The sequence below is a fragment of the Montipora capricornis genome, chromosome 10, assembly GCF_036669925.1.
Source record: "Montipora capricornis isolate CH-2021 chromosome 10, ASM3666992v2, whole genome shotgun sequence".
Classification (NCBI taxonomy): Eukaryota; Metazoa; Cnidaria; class Anthozoa; order Scleractinia; family Acroporidae; genus Montipora; species Montipora capricornis.
The window spans coordinates 10587003-10604502 of record NC_090892.1 but is presented as its reverse complement, the minus strand read 5'-3'; the positions used below and the strand labels follow the sequence as shown (position 1 = coordinate 10604502).

The window sequence follows — 17500 nt, the reverse complement described above, 5'->3', positions numbered from 1 at the left end:
TCATCTACTGGTATGATCAAGGCGGTTTTCAAAGCCGTAATACGTACAAGAGACACGTGTGACAGGTGTTACGGGTTATGGGTTCAATTGAGAACCCTGACTGTTATTTCTTTCCCAGCTAGCAGAGATCTCTTTTCTTTTTACGTTCGCTGGGCTGACGAGTACTGCAAAAGAGACATCTGCCATGGATCGAAACTCAGGGTGCTTTCCATTATACCTGACCATCAGGTCGGAGACCATTGGAACTTACCAAGGAAAAATGGAACGACATTTTTCGTTAAAAGTCAATTTCCAACCGGACCAAAGCGTTCCATTTACGTTTCGACCAAACTTTGGTTACATCACAGGGAAGTGGGACTGGAAATGAGAATTTTTGTAAATGGAACGGCACGTTACGGTCGGACCAGACCGACCGGTCAAAGAGGATCACGTCCAGAGGTGGTCCCAAATATTCCGGTCGGACCGACCCGATACGGACCTTTCCATTTGACTTCAGCCCGAAATTTCCGGAAATTTTGGCTTATAATGGAAAGCAGCCTCACTTTGATCAAACCGCCGTCCACATCCTTGGACGTCACTCCACTATGTTTGTCGAATGTGAGTTGAGCCCGCTGTGTCCCGCGCATTCCTTTACATTGATTCCGCTGTTGTTAAGTGAGCCCACAAAACATGAAGTATCACGTGAGGATTCAGTCGCTAAGTAACAGCCTCGCATGCTCAACACAGTGAGTTTTGACCCATAGCAGAGGTTCCTTTTCTCGTAGTCGTCAGCCCAGCGAACGCAAAAAGAAAAGAGATCTCTGCAAGCAGGGAAGCTATTTTTATACAGCATTCAAACACCACACTTACTTTTCAGAAAACAGGAGAAGAACCCTCGAGTCAGGGTTCAGTGAGAGTTCGTGGAAAATGCACTAGCACATTAGAGTTTGCAACACAGTGTATTCTCGGACAGTTACCATCCGGGTTTAACATCATCCGACAGGATGCAACACGATGCAATAGTAAAATATTTTACTACAACTAAATGTAACTACTGAAAGAGAGAGAGAGAGAGAGAGAGAGAGAGAGAGGAAACCTTTAGCGATCAAATTCAATGGCATGCATAGATAAATGAATTGTATGTCAGTATCTCTTAATGGTATTTGTGACCTCACACGGGAAAACGGTAACTAACGCCCTACCGTTAAGCGGACTAAACTAACAGCTTACTAGTAGCTACTAACGTAGAGGTAACGGTATTTGACGGTTGCTGGCTCTTTGAAAGGCTCCTTTAACGATAATTTCTTATGGTTATTTTTGATTTGGCAGATTTTTAGCAAAGACAGCCGAGCTCAGTTCTGGGATCTGTGAAGGTTTGGATGCGCCAGCTTTTCCATGTAAGTCTGGAGATTGCATTGTCAAAGACGGTCTCTGACATTCATGTTGGGTGACAGCACTCACATTTCTGTTTTCAGGAGTCCTTTTCCTTTAGTTTTTTTTGTTTTAGAGTCACGTCATGAATTCCCCAGGGCAGGAAAACCCTCGTTAGGTGTTCACCTGTGAGAGCAATCCGTGTATTGCAGAAGCTTCACTGAACTGTAGAGCTAAGGACGTAACATAAATACGTGACATCCTGGGTGTGGACAAAGGACTGTGAAGAATTGAGGATTGATAAAGAAAGAAAAAGAATAAAGAGTAAAGTTTATAGTGGAAGTGCACTTAGATAACAAGCTCTCATTTTACAGATTAAGTCTGAGTGCCCATTTCAGTGATTAGGTCTAAACTTTCGTTTATCTTATTGCTATAGCAATATTTAGTTCAAGCAACTGATTTAGAATGGTCATTTTTTTAGAGTTATGGTTGGTGTGTATATCCATGAGATCCTTGTCATCATTTGGCTATTTACAAAGCGTGGTAGAGTTGAATCCGGACGAAACGACTCATTTCCCCCGCCCTAGCCGTTGCGCGGCTTCGTCGTTAGCAACAACGACGACGACGTCTACGAGAACACCACACTCGTGCGTTTGGTATATTTCCTCACCGTTCTCGCCCTGACAGCGACGCCAAATAATCAAATTTGAGGTTGCATGGAGGACGTAAAAGTCTTTCGCGATTATTCCATCTCGTTCACGTCATACAATATGGGCGAAGTATCCTAAAAATAAATTGGTACGAGCGGTTTTAGACTGAAAATAGAGAATGAAAGATTCTCTGTTGCATGCTCACGTTGTTGTGAAAACCTAAAATTTAGTGATTTCACGTGGTCGTCACGCAGAGAACCGCAAAAATATGAGCTGAAATCCGTGCCGCACGTGCAGCACGATTATTTATGCTCTTTTAACCAATGACATCATTGTTTTCTGGCGTTTTCGTCGACGTCGTCGTCGTCGTCGTAGATCTTAAGCTCCCTATTGACCCGTGGCCCTTAAGGGCGAAGGGTCTTATTGTTTTAGTATCAGACTTGATTGATTAGAGTGTAATGTGAAGTGCCAACTAGTCGGACAGAAAAGGCAATAACAAAGTTAGCAAATGCAAGTTGGAAATATATTTATTTGGGAATAAAACGAAAGAACGCTCTGACCAGAGTTTTTCTCTGTCCTTGTGTGGATCCATTTCGATCAGTAGGGCTAACGCTCACATGGTTCATCTGGGGTAGAAACTTAGCACTTCAAATTACACTCTAATCAGTTAAGACTATTACTAAAAGTCTTCTAGTAGCGTAGCCAATCAAAATGCAGCATTTGCATTAGTCTACTAGTTGGGTGATACTAATTCCTTTGAGTCAGTCCTTTCTCGAGTAAATTTATTTTTAGGAACAGGTTTTTCCTGCGAAAAGTATCAGATTTCCTTTGACGCTGAGATAACTTTGTTTTGATTGGCTTTTACAACAGTGGGCGTGCTGAATCTCCCAAGGGAGATATGAGGCTCCCCTTGATGAGCTTCTTACGCAGTCCATTTCAATATTATTCCTGGCACGTGCAAAGATACTTTCCATCCCCAGGCTCATGCCAATGCCGAATGACTTGGAATAATCGGGAAATGATTTCAATAACCGGAAGATATATTTTGACATAACGTTTTCATAGCCGTCGTCGTCTTTGTCCCGTTGTGCACGCTATACCAGTTCTTTAACTGCGAGCCGTGAATCGGCCAGAGTAAAAGCCACCTTTGGCCGCTTGTTCTTACACATTCTCTTTTCTTTTTCCAACAGTACTTGTAAATGAATCTCCAGTGTTGCCCTACTTAACTGCAGTCGGAGATCTTAACGAGCTTGAACTGCCTCTTCAAGAGTCTTCCATCAGAGATTCGCCATCAAACGGCATGGTCGTGACAAACACGGACTCGTTTGACAATCCTTACTTACGACCGGCAAAAAGGATACGAAAAACTCTGAGAACGAGTTGATTGGAGTGAAAGCCAGTCGTGGCTGGCGATATAGTAATTTTTGAACGACTGGGAGGGGATTAACGTGAACTGCTTGTAGTCTCCCATTCTCAACTCAATAACTCAATGCAAATGAATTAACTGCTGAGCAAGCGGAGGTACATGTAAATTAAAAAACTCAAAGCTCGACTGTTTCATTCAACCTTCCGTGGCTTCGTACTCTTCAGACTTGAGCAAAGACGGGAGACTCAATGCCGACAATTTAGGGTTATTTTAAATATAGCTGTGTAGAAGCATTTAGTCAGTTTTTTTTACTGACTGTCAAATTTTACAAATATGCGGACCTCCAAATCACATTTTGTTTACTGCCTTTTTTTCGTTATTGTTGATATGTGGCACTTAATAGCGCTTACAGAATCTTGTTAACTGCAAACAAATTGAGTGGTTTAAAGAGGAAACATTTTTATTTGAAGTCATTTTCTACTTCCTTTACAATAAAAAAATGTTTTTAAATTAGCCTAAAAGAGTTGATTTAATTTTTTTAAACACAATGACATTGTCACGCAATTGTTGCCGTGACCACGCTAAGAACCAATCAGATTGCAACATTCGAAACCCGGCAAGCTCTCCTAGACAAATGGCAACTTTCCCGCCCTTTTAGCCCGTTTGATGTACAGTCAACTCTCGTCGTTATAGCGGACACGCCCAGGGACGTCATTTAGTGTCCGTACTAGCGAGAGTCCGTAATAGGGAGGGGTAGGGGGGGGGGGGGGTGTGCGCAAGGCGAGAGTGGATTGTAATGACGGAGTTTGAATGCTTCATGGCGCTGGTTGCTCGTTACTCGCCTTCGCGCTTGGTTTTCATAGTAGATCGAGTTTATGTTGACGCGCTGCCGATCAGTTTTAGTCGAAGGTGGTGTTATGGCATGGGGTTGATTCAGAGTGTAAGAGTTTTGAAAACGACTTTCGCATGCGACTAGAAGTATACCATATACATATATGTAACATATATAATTTTAAGTTTAAAGGTGGAGAGTTGTTACTCGAATTGCATGAGGAGCTTTCACACATTATCATCTGATGATCGCTTAGTGCGTGAAAGTCGAATAACAATTCTCCATCTCTACCCTGCGAGCAGAGTCTCTTTCGATCTTCCTAGATAAGTCGGGAAGAGGAAAGTAGACTCTGCTCGCCGCCTCCACATTATTTGATTTGCCGCTCATCCAAAGAATTGGATGAGTCAGTCCAGTTTCGACTTGTCAAACCTGTTTTTTTTTATTTTTGCGCATGATCAGTCGCCACGCGTCATCAATATTTTGAAATTTACAACAGCGTGGCAATTTTAACTGTTAGAATTCCCATGAGTTTTTCCTATATGTGTCGGTTACAGAAACTAGCCTGACAGAAACCTATAAATTTTTCAGTAAAAAAATAAAATGGCATTTTTAAGATATATGGACTATCTTGAGTTTCCAATGAAATGATTCCTTGATTGTCGTGTGTTTGCCGGAGTTGTTCGAAAATATTCCGACTTCTTCTTCTTCGTTTTGTGGCTACTGGTCACGCGTGACTGACACCGGATACATAAATTTTCAATTTTTAACGCATGCTCAATACAAAATGTGGAAGCGGCGAGCAGAGTCTACTTTCCTCTTCCCGACTTATCTAGGAAGATCGAAAAAGACTCTGCTCGCAGGGTACTCCATCTCTTGCTCTTCTTAATTTTCATAGAGCACTCCCAAAATAAGTGAAACTACCTCATAACTTCATTTATATGTAACATATATATATATATATATGCAAAATTAATGCACAATAGAATTTGACAAAAGAGCGCTTATTCCCGAGGAGCCCCTCCCTCATGTTACCGTCCATTCCCTGGTTCATTCTGCAGTCAGCAGCAGAATTAAAAAGATTTGGGAACCAAATTGATCAGCGATGTATATTCTCAAATATGTCTCACATTCCTTCTTTTTCGCCTTCAAATACCAGTAATAAAAGAAGCTATTTATCAAAATTGGTTGTCTTCAGAAAATAAATCACGGGTGGGTATCTCTTCAAGTTTGCGTGACGTAACAGCGTGACTTGGTCACGCTAAATTGTTTATCCCTCACTCGGTTGCCAATTAGTTGCACGGGATAAAGGCATGAACGACTGCGCGGAGTTGTAGATTCGAATCAGGTAATTTAACCACCATTAATGTGAATATGGGAAAAGATTGACTGAAAACGATCGAATCGAAAATTAACCGATTCACTCCATTTTTCGCAGAATATTGTTGGTATTGACAGGACAAAGGAGTCAGCTGTAAAGTGAGCATGTTTTGGCAGATAATCCTCAGACTGGCTCTAAAATTTAATTCGTCACGTTCTCCATATGACATATTGCGGTTAAAAAACGGGGTTGAAATTTCAAATCATAGCTAATCATGCGACGAAGAATCACCTTTCATATCTTTCAAGAATATCCCTCATTCAGCGCGATTGATCTTTGAACATATGTCCAAACACAGTCTGTGTACAATTGAAAATTCGCTAAGTTTCACCATTGTCTACGTACCCCTAATTTATCATGTTTTTCCGTTGCTATTTTTTATTAATTTACGATGCTTTTTCCCCTCGAAAAAATTAGCAAATATATATATTAAAAGATATACTGAATTGTAATATATTGACATGAGGACCCCACCCCAAAGACTTGGGTATTCTTCATGTTTACCTTACGTTCACAAACCTCCTATAGAAGATTGAATTTATAGGTCAACGTGAAATAAAATTATCTTTAATTTCGAACCATTATCGTCAAAGCTTTTGAATACTGTTTGAATTCTTGACGTAGTAAATGAAGAACAGTTAAGCTTGGGCTTTCAGTAGGCTTAGCTGCTGCTGGTGACCCACAGTTCAACATTTTCAGATCATTGGTTGTTGCAGTTCTTGTTCATAAAACGTTGGACTATGCATCGTGCAATGTTGAATGCTAAAATACACCATTCAATATGTTGAACATTGTTGAACGAAGTTGAACAAATATAGAGAAGTGCTCTATTCCGTTTTAACCAGTTGCCACGTATTGGAAGGCTGTAACCAATCGCTTTCCACTATACTGATTTGTCACGCAAGTAATTGTCAGACTCAAAACACAACAGTTACAAAGAAGATTGGCAGGAAACGTTCTTCACCAATTTGCGCTGTTTTTTTGCTCAAAGAGACAGAAGTGTTCCTTAGCCATTGTAAGGTACAAAATAATTTAATTATTACATAGATAGTGATGAAATACCAGGATTTTCCTTTGTCTAAAAAAAACATATCTTCACCGTTTTTTCTGTAATATAACTTTTCGCTACTACATTCAGTAAAAATTTGAAACTCGATTTGACATTATCATGATTTTTTTCATATATAGTTTCATGCTACACAATGTCCGTGTTTTCGCGGTTGGTGACCAATTTTCGCCATTTCAAAAATGAATAAAACGAGTTGTTTGTTTGTTTTTTTTAAATTTGGACATTTCATCAGTATCTATATCATAAACAGAACATTACATAGCCGCTTGGGGATTGGAATTTTAGCTTCACTCTTCAGAGATAGTATCCCCATGCGGCCATGTAATATTTAATTATCCTCTATTTATTTACACCCAAATCTTTTCAGTTTTAAATAGCTTGATAACTTTTGTATATGTGACCCGACTCACTTACAACAACTTTTTTCCTTTGGTTGACTTCTTTTAGATCGGATTCCTCGAACAATTTATTATGGTGCTGAGTCGTTTTCAGGGCAGATTGTCGCCTTTTATGAGAGAAGCACTCGCCGAATTCATTTCTACATTTATTTTAGTGGTATGTGACGATGTTCAATTCGCTTTTTTTCTTAAAATGGAAATTGCCATTGTTTGTTGCATTTTTTGGATGAAATTTCTTTATTCTTTTCAGTCTTTCGGCTTGGGATCAGTAGCCCAGATGGTTCTTAGTCGTGGAAAGTTCGGCTCGTTTTTGTCAGTAAACTTCGCCTGGGGAATCGCAGTTACAATGGGCTGCTATTGGGCGGGAGGAGTATCAGGTAAATCCAGTAGAGCATTAACCGTGATTAGCCCCCGATTAGCCAAGCGAAGTAGAGCTGATAGTGATGAGAACCTTCGCGCGAAGTCTGTTTTGACGTGATATATGGGATTTCGTCTCAAATTCAGTGCTATTGTTTTGCGTACAGAATACAGGATGCGAGAAATTCGGAGATCCACATTCGCAGTCGTCCGTTCGTCCCAGACGACTAAAAATGAGTATAATAACCCCAAGGGTCGTCCGTTGGACGAGTGAAGTTTTGATAGATGTCTTTTCATGAATTAAACAGAATAATACTGCAAGGCGGGTTGTACGGCTGTGAAGATGTATATAATGATTAGAAACGCTTCTCGGGCTTTGCGTATGGAGTCACGAGATGTGCGGATGAGTTCCAATAAGTTCCTGACAGGGGCCAAACACTTGAACCCAAAGGTATAAGCAAAAGAGAAAAACTGTAAATAATAACCACATGGCCACAATAAGGCCGTCATTAACAAGTCATCAAACTCGCCAGTTCAAACTATCAACACTTGCAATTGCCGCGACAAGGGGTCCTGCCCTATGGACGGAAAGTGCAACGAGCGGAATGTCATCTATCAAGCGGAGGTCACAACATCGCACTCAAAGCAAACCTACATTGGTCTTTTGCGACATACCGTTGAAATTGCGGTACAGAAACCATGATACATGTTCATTTAGAAATGAACGCTATAGAAATTCCACTGAGCTTAGTAAATATGCATAGACCTTGAAAGACAAGAAAGTTGTGCAGTTGTGTTGGGATGCAGGGATGGCGCAGTGGTGAGAGCACTCGCCTCCCACCAATGTGGCCCGGGTTCGATTCCCAGACTCGGTGTCATATGTGGGTTGACTTGTTGGTTCTCTGAGCCGCGGTGGCCTCATGGTCAGTGTGCTCCACTCCGGATCGAGTGGTCCGGGTTCGGGTCCTGGTCGGGGATATTGTGTTGTGTTCTTTGGGCAAGACACTTTACTCTTACGGTGCCTCTCTCCAGCTAGGTGTATAAATGGGTACCGGCGAATCTAATGCTGGGGTTAACCCTGCGATGGACTAGCATCCCATCCAGGGGGGAGTAGAAATACTCCTAGTTGCTTCATGCTACAGAAACCAGAGATAAGCGCCGGCCTGATGGGCCTTCTAGGCTCGTAACAGACTTTACCTTACCTTTACCTTTTAAAACCGAGAGGTTTTTCTCCGGGTACTCCAGTTTTCCCCTCTCCTCAAAAACTAACATTTGACTTGATTTGTGTTAATTGCTGCATGATTTCAGTTTACTGTGTCCCCAATTAGCGCTCGAGCGCTAGAACGAATAGCTCCTGATAATTGCTTCGTAAGAAGCATGAAACTCAGAGTATCAAATAAATGTTTTTAACCTAGTTCAAGTCTATATATCTCTCTATGTATATACAGTTAAATGATTTGCAGTTACAATTTTTTGAAATTCAAATATAAGCCATAAGAAAACTAGATATGAGATTACATAGATTGTAAATCATCTGCAAATCCTTTAACTCCCTGAAGAAGTCAGGCCGTGCCTGATGAAATATTGGTAAATCAAAAAATATATATACCCTCGCAGCCGTACAACCAGCCTTGCAGTATTCTGTTTTAAATCTACAAATTATTTGCTGGTTAGATCTCCCAAGATCCAGCACTTCCACTTTTTTCAGCTGGCCCTTGTATAAAAATTGTCTTTTCATGAATGCCATCAATTTTTTAAATATAGAATTTACTTTCGTTGTGATCGCTTTTCGTTCAATGGAAACTTCCAGAAAATAAGGAATCAATATGCAGCTTTCCTAAGCTTGGGCGCCACCTTTGACCACGCGGTATTTTCCATGAAACGACTACAGCCTCAACTTTCGTGTATCTCATCGCTAGCTCGGTTGTCAGCAAGTCGTTTAGCAAGAGCAAAGGGTGACTTGTGGTCTCAGCTGATAATGTGGCGTTTGGTACACGCAGGAGCCCATGGCTCCTCGTACAAGGTGTTTCGCCACCTCCCGCAAAAAGGAAAATAAGTGGAGCAGAACCTGCTGCTTACGAAAAGGAAAAAAAATCTTGGTAGCGTATAAAAGGAGTTAGGACAATGTGCGAGCCAGCGAGCCATGACTGCGAGCGAGCCAACATAGCGAGCCATGCGAGTCAACATGCGAGTCACACAGTTATTGAAAGCTAACCGCTTTAAAATGGGTGCTTAGACTTAATAACTGTTTATCAGCGCTATTTGAAATGGGTGCTTAGACTCGCAGATTGTCCAGCCCCATATAAAAGAAATTAAAGACACTAGACAGGCGCGTCGAAACTTTGGGTCTTTGGATCGTATCTTCTTAAACTACATTCAAGTACGTTTTGCCGTGGCAGATATGGACCACTGCAAATCGGGTTCCCACGATGCAAATAACTTCATCCTCCAGATTCAAAATTCGTAATTTCTGACGAGAGTGTAAAATAAAACGCGAATGCTCAAGTTACAAGTCATTTTATCGACCATTTTCTTTACTTACGCATTTTTGCCCGGGCAAACCAAAATTTGTTCGGGCAAGTGTATCATAAGACGTACTTGCCCGGGTGACGGCTGAATATGGATCCCTGCGGGATAGAGGAACTTGCTATGAACGACAGACAGGGATGGGAGGAATGTGTCATGGGAATCCGACGGTTAGCTTCGATTAGCTTGCCATGATAATGACTATGACACGTGTTTTTGTCTCAAAATTTACCCACCTGAATTTAATCTGTTTGGATTTGTTTTGTACTTCAGTAGAAATAAAACGCAGACGGCGGAAATTAACATAGTGAATTAACTTCGCATTATAAAAATATGCTGTATAATATATTCCTTCACCGTTATATCAGCCTTGCTCTTTTTAGCTTTTTATGTATTTTTAAAACTTGACGTTTCGTATGTAGCAACATACATCACCAGAAGTGGCGCTTCTGCATCAATTTAAAAAGCTGAAAGATAAAAGAGAAGCACTGGTAACTAGCTTACAGTAGAAATTACAATCATAGCTAAATGTTATTATGTGGCACTCAGTAGAGACACAGTTTTTCACTGCCAACGTTTACATTCAATGTTGGATTTAAGTTCTGAATCAATAAAGTTTCTTTTATTTTACAATTAAGGTCAGACCTTCCATTTGCTAAAAGTTCAAAATTGTCGCATTCGATGTTGTGACCGGTGGAAATTACATGATCTGCAACAGCGGAGGTGTGACCAGCTGTCGTGAGAGCCTTGTAATGTTCCATCTTCCTGTCACATGATCTCCGTTTGGTTTTTCCAATGTACTGAAAAAGCGTCACTGATACAACCACGACGCTTTAATTCAATACATGTAAAAAGGTCCAGGAATATATCTTTACTAACGAAGTAGATGGTTTACTGCTTGCTTCCTATAGGGTTGCCATGTTACACCACGTAGTAGCCTTGCCATGCATGTATTTCCCCGTTTTTACCTCAAAAGTGCATGCTCATCCCCAGAGCCCTCCGTTTCTTTTGGTCACGTGGTCGGCCACCAAACGAAATGGAGGAGAAGTGTGGGATTTTGACGTGAAACCGTCGTGAACACACACTGAGTAGACGGAAACGGAAATGACGTCATAAAGGTTGCGAGCCACCGCTATCTAGCTGCAGTCGATATGCATCATAGCCGATGTGTACAGCAAAAGGGTAGTTTGTGTTCTCTGGTTTTCTTCGCCATTTGGTAAAAGAATTGCTTTGCTTGTATTAATATATTTTCCATAAACTTATAACCATATTAAAAATCGACCAGGTTCGAATGAGTCGGCTTACAAGAGCCTTTCATCTTTCAGGTGCCCACATGAATCCTGCAGTAACTCTTGCCTTTGCCGTTGTAAAACGCTTGGACTGGATCAAAGTTCCCATATACTGTATCGCCCAGTTGCTGGGGGCGTTTTTTGCGTCTGCAGTTGTGTATGGAATTTACTATGGTAGGGGTAAACCATAGGTTTAGCGTTAAAAGAAGTTTTGTTTTTTTGTTTTTCATTTTTAAGCTGGAATTACTAATTCCAGTAAACATTGTCTTTAACATCTGACACCACATTCCCACCCAATCACCAGTCAAAGAAATATCACTGAATTGTAACTCTCTTGAATGCATTTTCCACATTTTTTGACAATTGTTTATAACATTTCCGCCATGCACATGCGAGGTAGGTTTGATTGTCAACATCTTCTGTTATAGGACGTGGTTGCTTCCGCAGGGTTTTGGCCTCTGGGCCAAAACCCGAGGAGGGAACCTAGAAGTCCCCGCGTAAAAAGGGTAAATATCTAAATAGGCTAGTTTCGAATTGTGCAGCAACAAAAGAACAGAGTCGAGGTTCAGGGGAATAATTAGCATTTTGTATTGTTCAGAACTAAGGAAAATGAAAATTATTCCCCTGAACCTCGACTCTTCTTTTGTTGCTGCACAATTCGAAACTAGCCTATTGGTAGATATTGCCACAGGCGCCCCAAGCTCAGTGGAAGCATGGCCTACAAAAATATAAGGATTTGTATGGGAATCCCGATAAAAGGCTTAAGAAGATAATTATATGAAAATATTCTCAATTAAAAAGCCTAACCTCATTGCCATTGTAGGAAACTTCCTTCCTATGAGGTTAATTTCCAGATCCAGCGCGATTTGAACCATTTTTCAAAATCTCAGTTTTATCGGTAGAAGTCTTTCCTACGGGTAACGGGTAACGGATAACAGGTAACGAGTAACAGGTAACGGGTAACAGGTAACGGGTGACGGGTAACAACAAGAAACGTTTACTCTGCAGGCTATGAACACTAATCCTCCCTTAAAACGAGTATCAGGAGGACAGCAATTGTTCGAGGCATACCTATTCGATACTCAATAAACTGTTTGCTTCTTGTTCGTTTTATGTGAGTGAAACAACTCACACTTTTAAGAAAGACACTGACTTAAATAACTAAACATCCATTCTATTTTATGGAAGAACGTTTTCCCCAATCCTGTATCTTACTGAGGCGTGTATTAGTTTAAGCTGCCGGAGGCAAGAGAGTAAATGAGTGGTTCTCGTTTCCTATGGGAACCTCCCTTCCTATTCAAAGAGAACTTTGAACAGTGTGAAATGGTCTTCAATTGTATATGGAGAAAATTTAAACGGGAAGTGGTTATAAAATCAAGGAGAATAATTTTGGCGTGTTATGTTTGCTTTAATGCAATTTGTGTCAGGACAGTATAGTAGGAAAGCCTCAATAGTCGCACTCTTTCTTTGTGTGATTTTGAGTCATTTTTTGGGGGAGTACTATGATAGGTTTCCTTGTGAGAACTTGTTTTTCCAAACGGACTATGTCAGTATCGAAGGTTTGAAGAATCATGACGGATTAATAAAGTCCCCTTAATCTTATAATTAGCCCTGTGCTTGTTATCTGAAGTATCGTTTTTCTTCAGACTTTTCGACGCACGGGTGCTTTCAGTACAAGGAATTGCAAAACCCGATACCCATTACGCCGGCAGAGCTTGTCACCTGTTACCCGTCATCCGGCGCCTTTTACCCGTCACCCGTTACCCGTTTCCTGTTACCTCTAACCCGTTACCTGTTACCCGTTCCCTGTTACCTGTTACCGCTTACCCGTTACCCGTTACCCGTTAACCGTTACATGTTACCTGTTACTTGTTACCCTTTACCCGTAGAAAAGACCTCCCGTAAAATCCCAAGGCTGGAGACCAAATTCTCAGGAGCCACCAATTTTAGTCAAATATTCCCGGATAAAATGTTCCCACTGTCACAATTCCACGTCAGAATCAATTGACAAAGATTGAACTTTCATCTCAAACCACCATCAACGCAATAGCAGTCCTGCCAGCGACCTCAGGTGGTAATATTGCAAGAAAACAGCTTTTGAAAGGTTCGCTTTATCGCCAAAGTGGCCACGGCTTCGACCGTTGATAACAAACTGAGCCTTACCGGGGTGGCAGACCGTAGTTTGTTCCCTTAGGTCTCCCGACATGACTGCATTGACTCAAGCCTTCAAGGAATTAACAAGCAAATAAACTTTGTTCTCGTAGGATATTGCGCTACGAATATTTTGTGGTTGGACTTACTGAAGCCTGTGAAATTTTTAAATTATTAGCATCTGAGAGAAAACAGTCGTGTCGGGAGACCCAGGCCGAAATAAAAAAAGTTGCTTTTGACAAACTACGGGAATAAATTTTATTTGCATAATTAATGTTACATCCTTGAAGGCTAGATAAATACAGTTGCGATCGCGAACAGCCCACTACGTACAAAGTCCTATTAAGTAATGCTATTAAGTAATGCTTCGTAATTCGTCGTCGAAGATGACCATGACATCAGCAGGGAGCTTGCTGAGTCTATTTGTGTGCCCGGAGGTGGCTGATGAGGCTGATCCGGGCGTAGAACCAGCGTCCGCAGGTGTTGCACGTGTAGGTTGGTTGGTGGGTCTGTGTAGATGCCGCTCTGTCCTTTCGCGTCTGTCGCGTTTCTTCGGCTGCTCTGATCCTGTTGCTCTCTGCTGATCGTGCTCCGTCGTAGATGAGACCACGCCAGATGGGACGGTCGAAGGCGAGGGACTCCCACGCATCGACGTCAATTGAGAAGTCCTTGAGAGAGGTCTTGAGAGTGTCCTTAAACCTCTTTCTCTGCCTGCCGACTTTGCGCTTGCCTTGGCAGAGCTCCCTGAAGAACAGCTGTTTGGGGATGCGGTTGTCCGCCATGCGTGTGACGTGTCCTGCCCATCTGACTTGGGCCTTGCGCATGATGGTGATGATGCTGGAGATTTCCGCGCTCCGAAGAACTTCAGTGTCGGGGACTTTGTCTTGCCAACGGATGTTAAGGAGGTTTCGAAGGCATCGGAGATGGAAACGATTCATTTGTTTTTCATGGCGTCTTATAAAAGCGGCATGAATGCGCAAAAGTTTGTTTACTACGACATTCATTTTCGCATCTTTCAACACTTCCCGGCTTCGCGAATGTGTTTTGGAAGTTTGTCAACACGAAGGAGGCGTGACTGTGATTGGACGACTGAGACAATACAGTCATGTCGGGAGACCCAGTAGAATAAAGACGTGTGGTTGACAAACTACGGTCTGCCCCCCCGGTAAGGCTCAGTTTGTTTTCAACGGTGGAAGCTGTGGCCACTTTGGTTATAAAGCGCCTCTTGTCAAAGCTATTTTCTTGCAACATTACCGCCTGTGGTCGCTCGCAGGACGGATACTGCGTTGATGGTGGGTTGGGTTCAATCTTTGTCAGTTGATTCTGATGTGGAATTGTGACCGTGGGAACATTTTATCCAGGAATATTTGACTTAAATTTAGTGGCTCCTGAGAATTTAGTCTCCAGCCTTGGGATTTTATTATACCTTAATTTGACAACCGAGATTTTGAAAAATGGTTCAAATCGCGTCGAATCTGGAAAATAACCACACAGGAAGGAAGCTTCTTACAATGGTAATAAGATTAGGCTTTTTAATTGAGAATTTTTTCGTACAATTATCTTAAGCCTTTTATCGGGATTCCAATACAAATCCTTATCTTTTTGTAGGCCATGCTCAAACTGAGCCTGGCGTGCCTGTGATATTGTAGGGGAAATCAATCTCGATTAGCTCAGCCGGGCGCGCAAGGTGGTATCGGTATTGCTTAAACGAGCGCGCAAGTGGCATTGGTATTGTTCAACACGACCGATGTGTTTTAGGAGTCACGAAGTGAAGGAGTACCAAAGTGCTGTTGAGGTTAGAGGTATTGAAAAATCAAACATTGAACCAGATTTGATGCAATCGCCTGGCTCAGAAATTGATTTTGTTCGGTCACAAATCAGAATCAGGGACGGCGATTTGTCAGCCGCAAATCGAAAGCAGAGGCCTCATGTTCTGCATAAAATTTAAACGTATCTATGGTAATGGTAATGGTAATGGTAATGAATTTATATAGCGCATGTTCTATTAACATATTCAATTGCGCTTTACAAGCAAGGGATGTATGGGTGAGATCGGACATCAGCATATAGGGGCGCCACTGGCAGCCGCTATCAGCATTTTACCGATCTCACCCAGCACATGAGTGAATGGAGTGAGGCCTGACCACAACACCGGGAGCTCCATGCCCTACTCTTTACGAATAGTGTGTGGGTTCTTTTACGTCCCACTGGGTTGTGAACATTGAAGGGTTGTGAGACGCTGCCTACGGTTTATAGTCCTTATCCGAGAAGACTTGAAAGTTTGCGGATGTAATCACAAAGGCAGCACTTTCTCCTTAGTCATTTTAAGACCCTGAGTGTTGGTCCGGCCGGAGTCCAACTCACGACCTCCTGCATGGCAGCCCGATGCTCAACCAACTGAGCCCCTGCCTTTCATACTATCGTAAGCGGAGGGAGATGTAGTGAAAAGTATTACCAGTAATGAAGTTTGTTTTGGTTTTGCAGCACTTAGTCGAAAACTGGTTTTAAAGTTCGTGGTTGATTCGACTCGACATCTCCACGATTTGTGATTGGTCAAAGTGAACACTTTCGCAGCAATTTCTCAAACAATCAGAAACAAAATCTAATTTAGTTAGATATAACTTCATCGCTTGCATTTCGCCCGCGCTTATTGCCTACTCGCAGTAATTATAATTGCTTCAAGTTGTAATTGGCCAATTTCTCTGCAGATTCTCTCAATGCATTTGACGGTGGTGTTCGGCAGGTGCTTGGAGAAAACGGCACCGCAGGAATCTGGGCCTCATATCCCCAGGCCTCTGTATCCACTGGAAATGGGTTCGCGGATCAGGTAAAGTACCCAGGGTAATCTCACAAGGGACCTTTTGCTAAAACTGCATTTCATGTTTTTTTAAAAATCAGATGAGGCGAATAAATTTTGTTTCATATTAAGAAGGGAGAAATTAATGCAAGATTTCGTGACATTTCTTCGTTTTGAGAATTTGTAGGAAATCATAAGACTCCCTGGCCTTTCCAAATCATTCTCAGTCGCTGGAATATTTCCAATTAAAATCGAGTTTGACGCCCACTGAGCTAAAAGAACTCTTGAGTGGCGGATGACCAAAAAAGATCGTATTGGAAGAGAGCCGAGATTCGTGCTTTCAGACTCTTTCGTTAAAAAGTCTGGCCGTTTACTGTAACTGTAACAGTGTCTTTTATCGGAAGGTACCAAGAGAGGCTCATCCTCTCTTGAAGGTACTCATGATCGAAACGCTACGGAGTTATGCAAAAATTTTTGGGACATTTGGAACCGCAGCACCGGAACAATCACTTCAATGCATGAGAAGCATAGTAAATACGATTATTTCTCCTGTGGCTGCTTTAAGGCGCTTTTTTAAACACCACAGCACTTAGCGTAACACCGATAACCTGATCACAATACGTCGCGTGCCTGGAACGATCAACCTACAAAAACAAATGGTAGTTCAGTTTGTAATCTTAATGCTCGCTCGGTCAAGAGTAAAACAACTGTTATTTATGATTACATATGCGATCACAATGTCGACTTGATGGCCTTGACAGAACACTGGCTTACACCAAAGGATTCTACTGCTAAGGCTGAAATATGTCCTGATGGCTACAGTATTTTTGTTCATGAAAGATCAGATCGCCGTGGCGGTGGTACTGGGCTACTTTACCGTGACTCGTGTGATGTGTCTATGATTAACTGTGGAGTCAGCGAGCATGGTTCCTTCGAGTATTCGGAGTGGCTCGTGAAGGCATCTTCTTATAATTTGTGGGTTATAGTCATATACAGACCACCTTATTCAGACGATCATCAGGTTAGTCTTTCTAGGAGGAAAGAACGAGAGGAGAACGAGACTTCCATCAGACTTTGCAGATTACGAAAAGAAACGGAACTATGTCACAAACCTAATGAATGAACGTATCCCTGTCTACGGGGCACTTCCCAGATGAATGGAAGGAAGCTGTTTTGAACCCTTTACTGAAAAAAAAGGTGCGAAAGACTCTGGTCACAAAAACCTACGACCAGTGAGTAATCTGCAAATTGTTTCGAAGATTACTGAGAGAGCGGTTTTCAACCAGATTTATGCCCACGTAAGAGAAAATGAACTCTTTCCAGAATTACAATCGGCG

At 41.9% G+C, this 17500-nt stretch overlaps 2 protein-coding genes across 3 annotated transcripts in view; both read left to right on the top strand.

The window, feature by feature from the left end:
* The window catches only part of LOC138019326 (transcription initiation factor TFIID subunit 8-like), a 14575-nt gene extending 10696 nt beyond the window's left edge, over positions 1-3879 (top strand). Inside the window, exons 6-7 of the mRNA XM_068866073.1 lie at positions 1309-1376; positions 3191-3879. Of these exons, the coding sequence (XP_068722174.1) occupies positions 1309-1376; positions 3191-3384 (262 nt within the window). The 3' untranslated portion in view covers positions 3385-3879. The remainder of the gene's footprint in view (positions 1-1308; positions 1377-3190) is intronic.
* Positions 3880-5449: 1570 nt separating this feature from the next.
* The window catches only part of LOC138021574 (aquaporin-3-like), a 17858-nt gene continuing 5807 nt past the window's right edge, over positions 5450-17500 (top strand). The window contains exons 1-5 of one of the 2 annotated variants that reach the window (XM_068868476.1): positions 5450-5543; positions 7093-7200; positions 7294-7420; positions 11252-11389; positions 16075-16193. In XM_068868476.1, the coding sequence (XP_068724577.1) occupies positions 7117-7200; positions 7294-7420; positions 11252-11389; positions 16075-16193 (468 nt within the window). In that variant the 5' untranslated portion in view covers positions 5450-5543; positions 7093-7116. Of the gene's footprint in view, positions 5544-6425; positions 6597-7092; positions 7201-7293; positions 7421-11251; positions 11390-16074; positions 16194-17500 lie in introns of those variants that run through there. The other variant, XM_068868477.1, reaches the window with a different exon arrangement.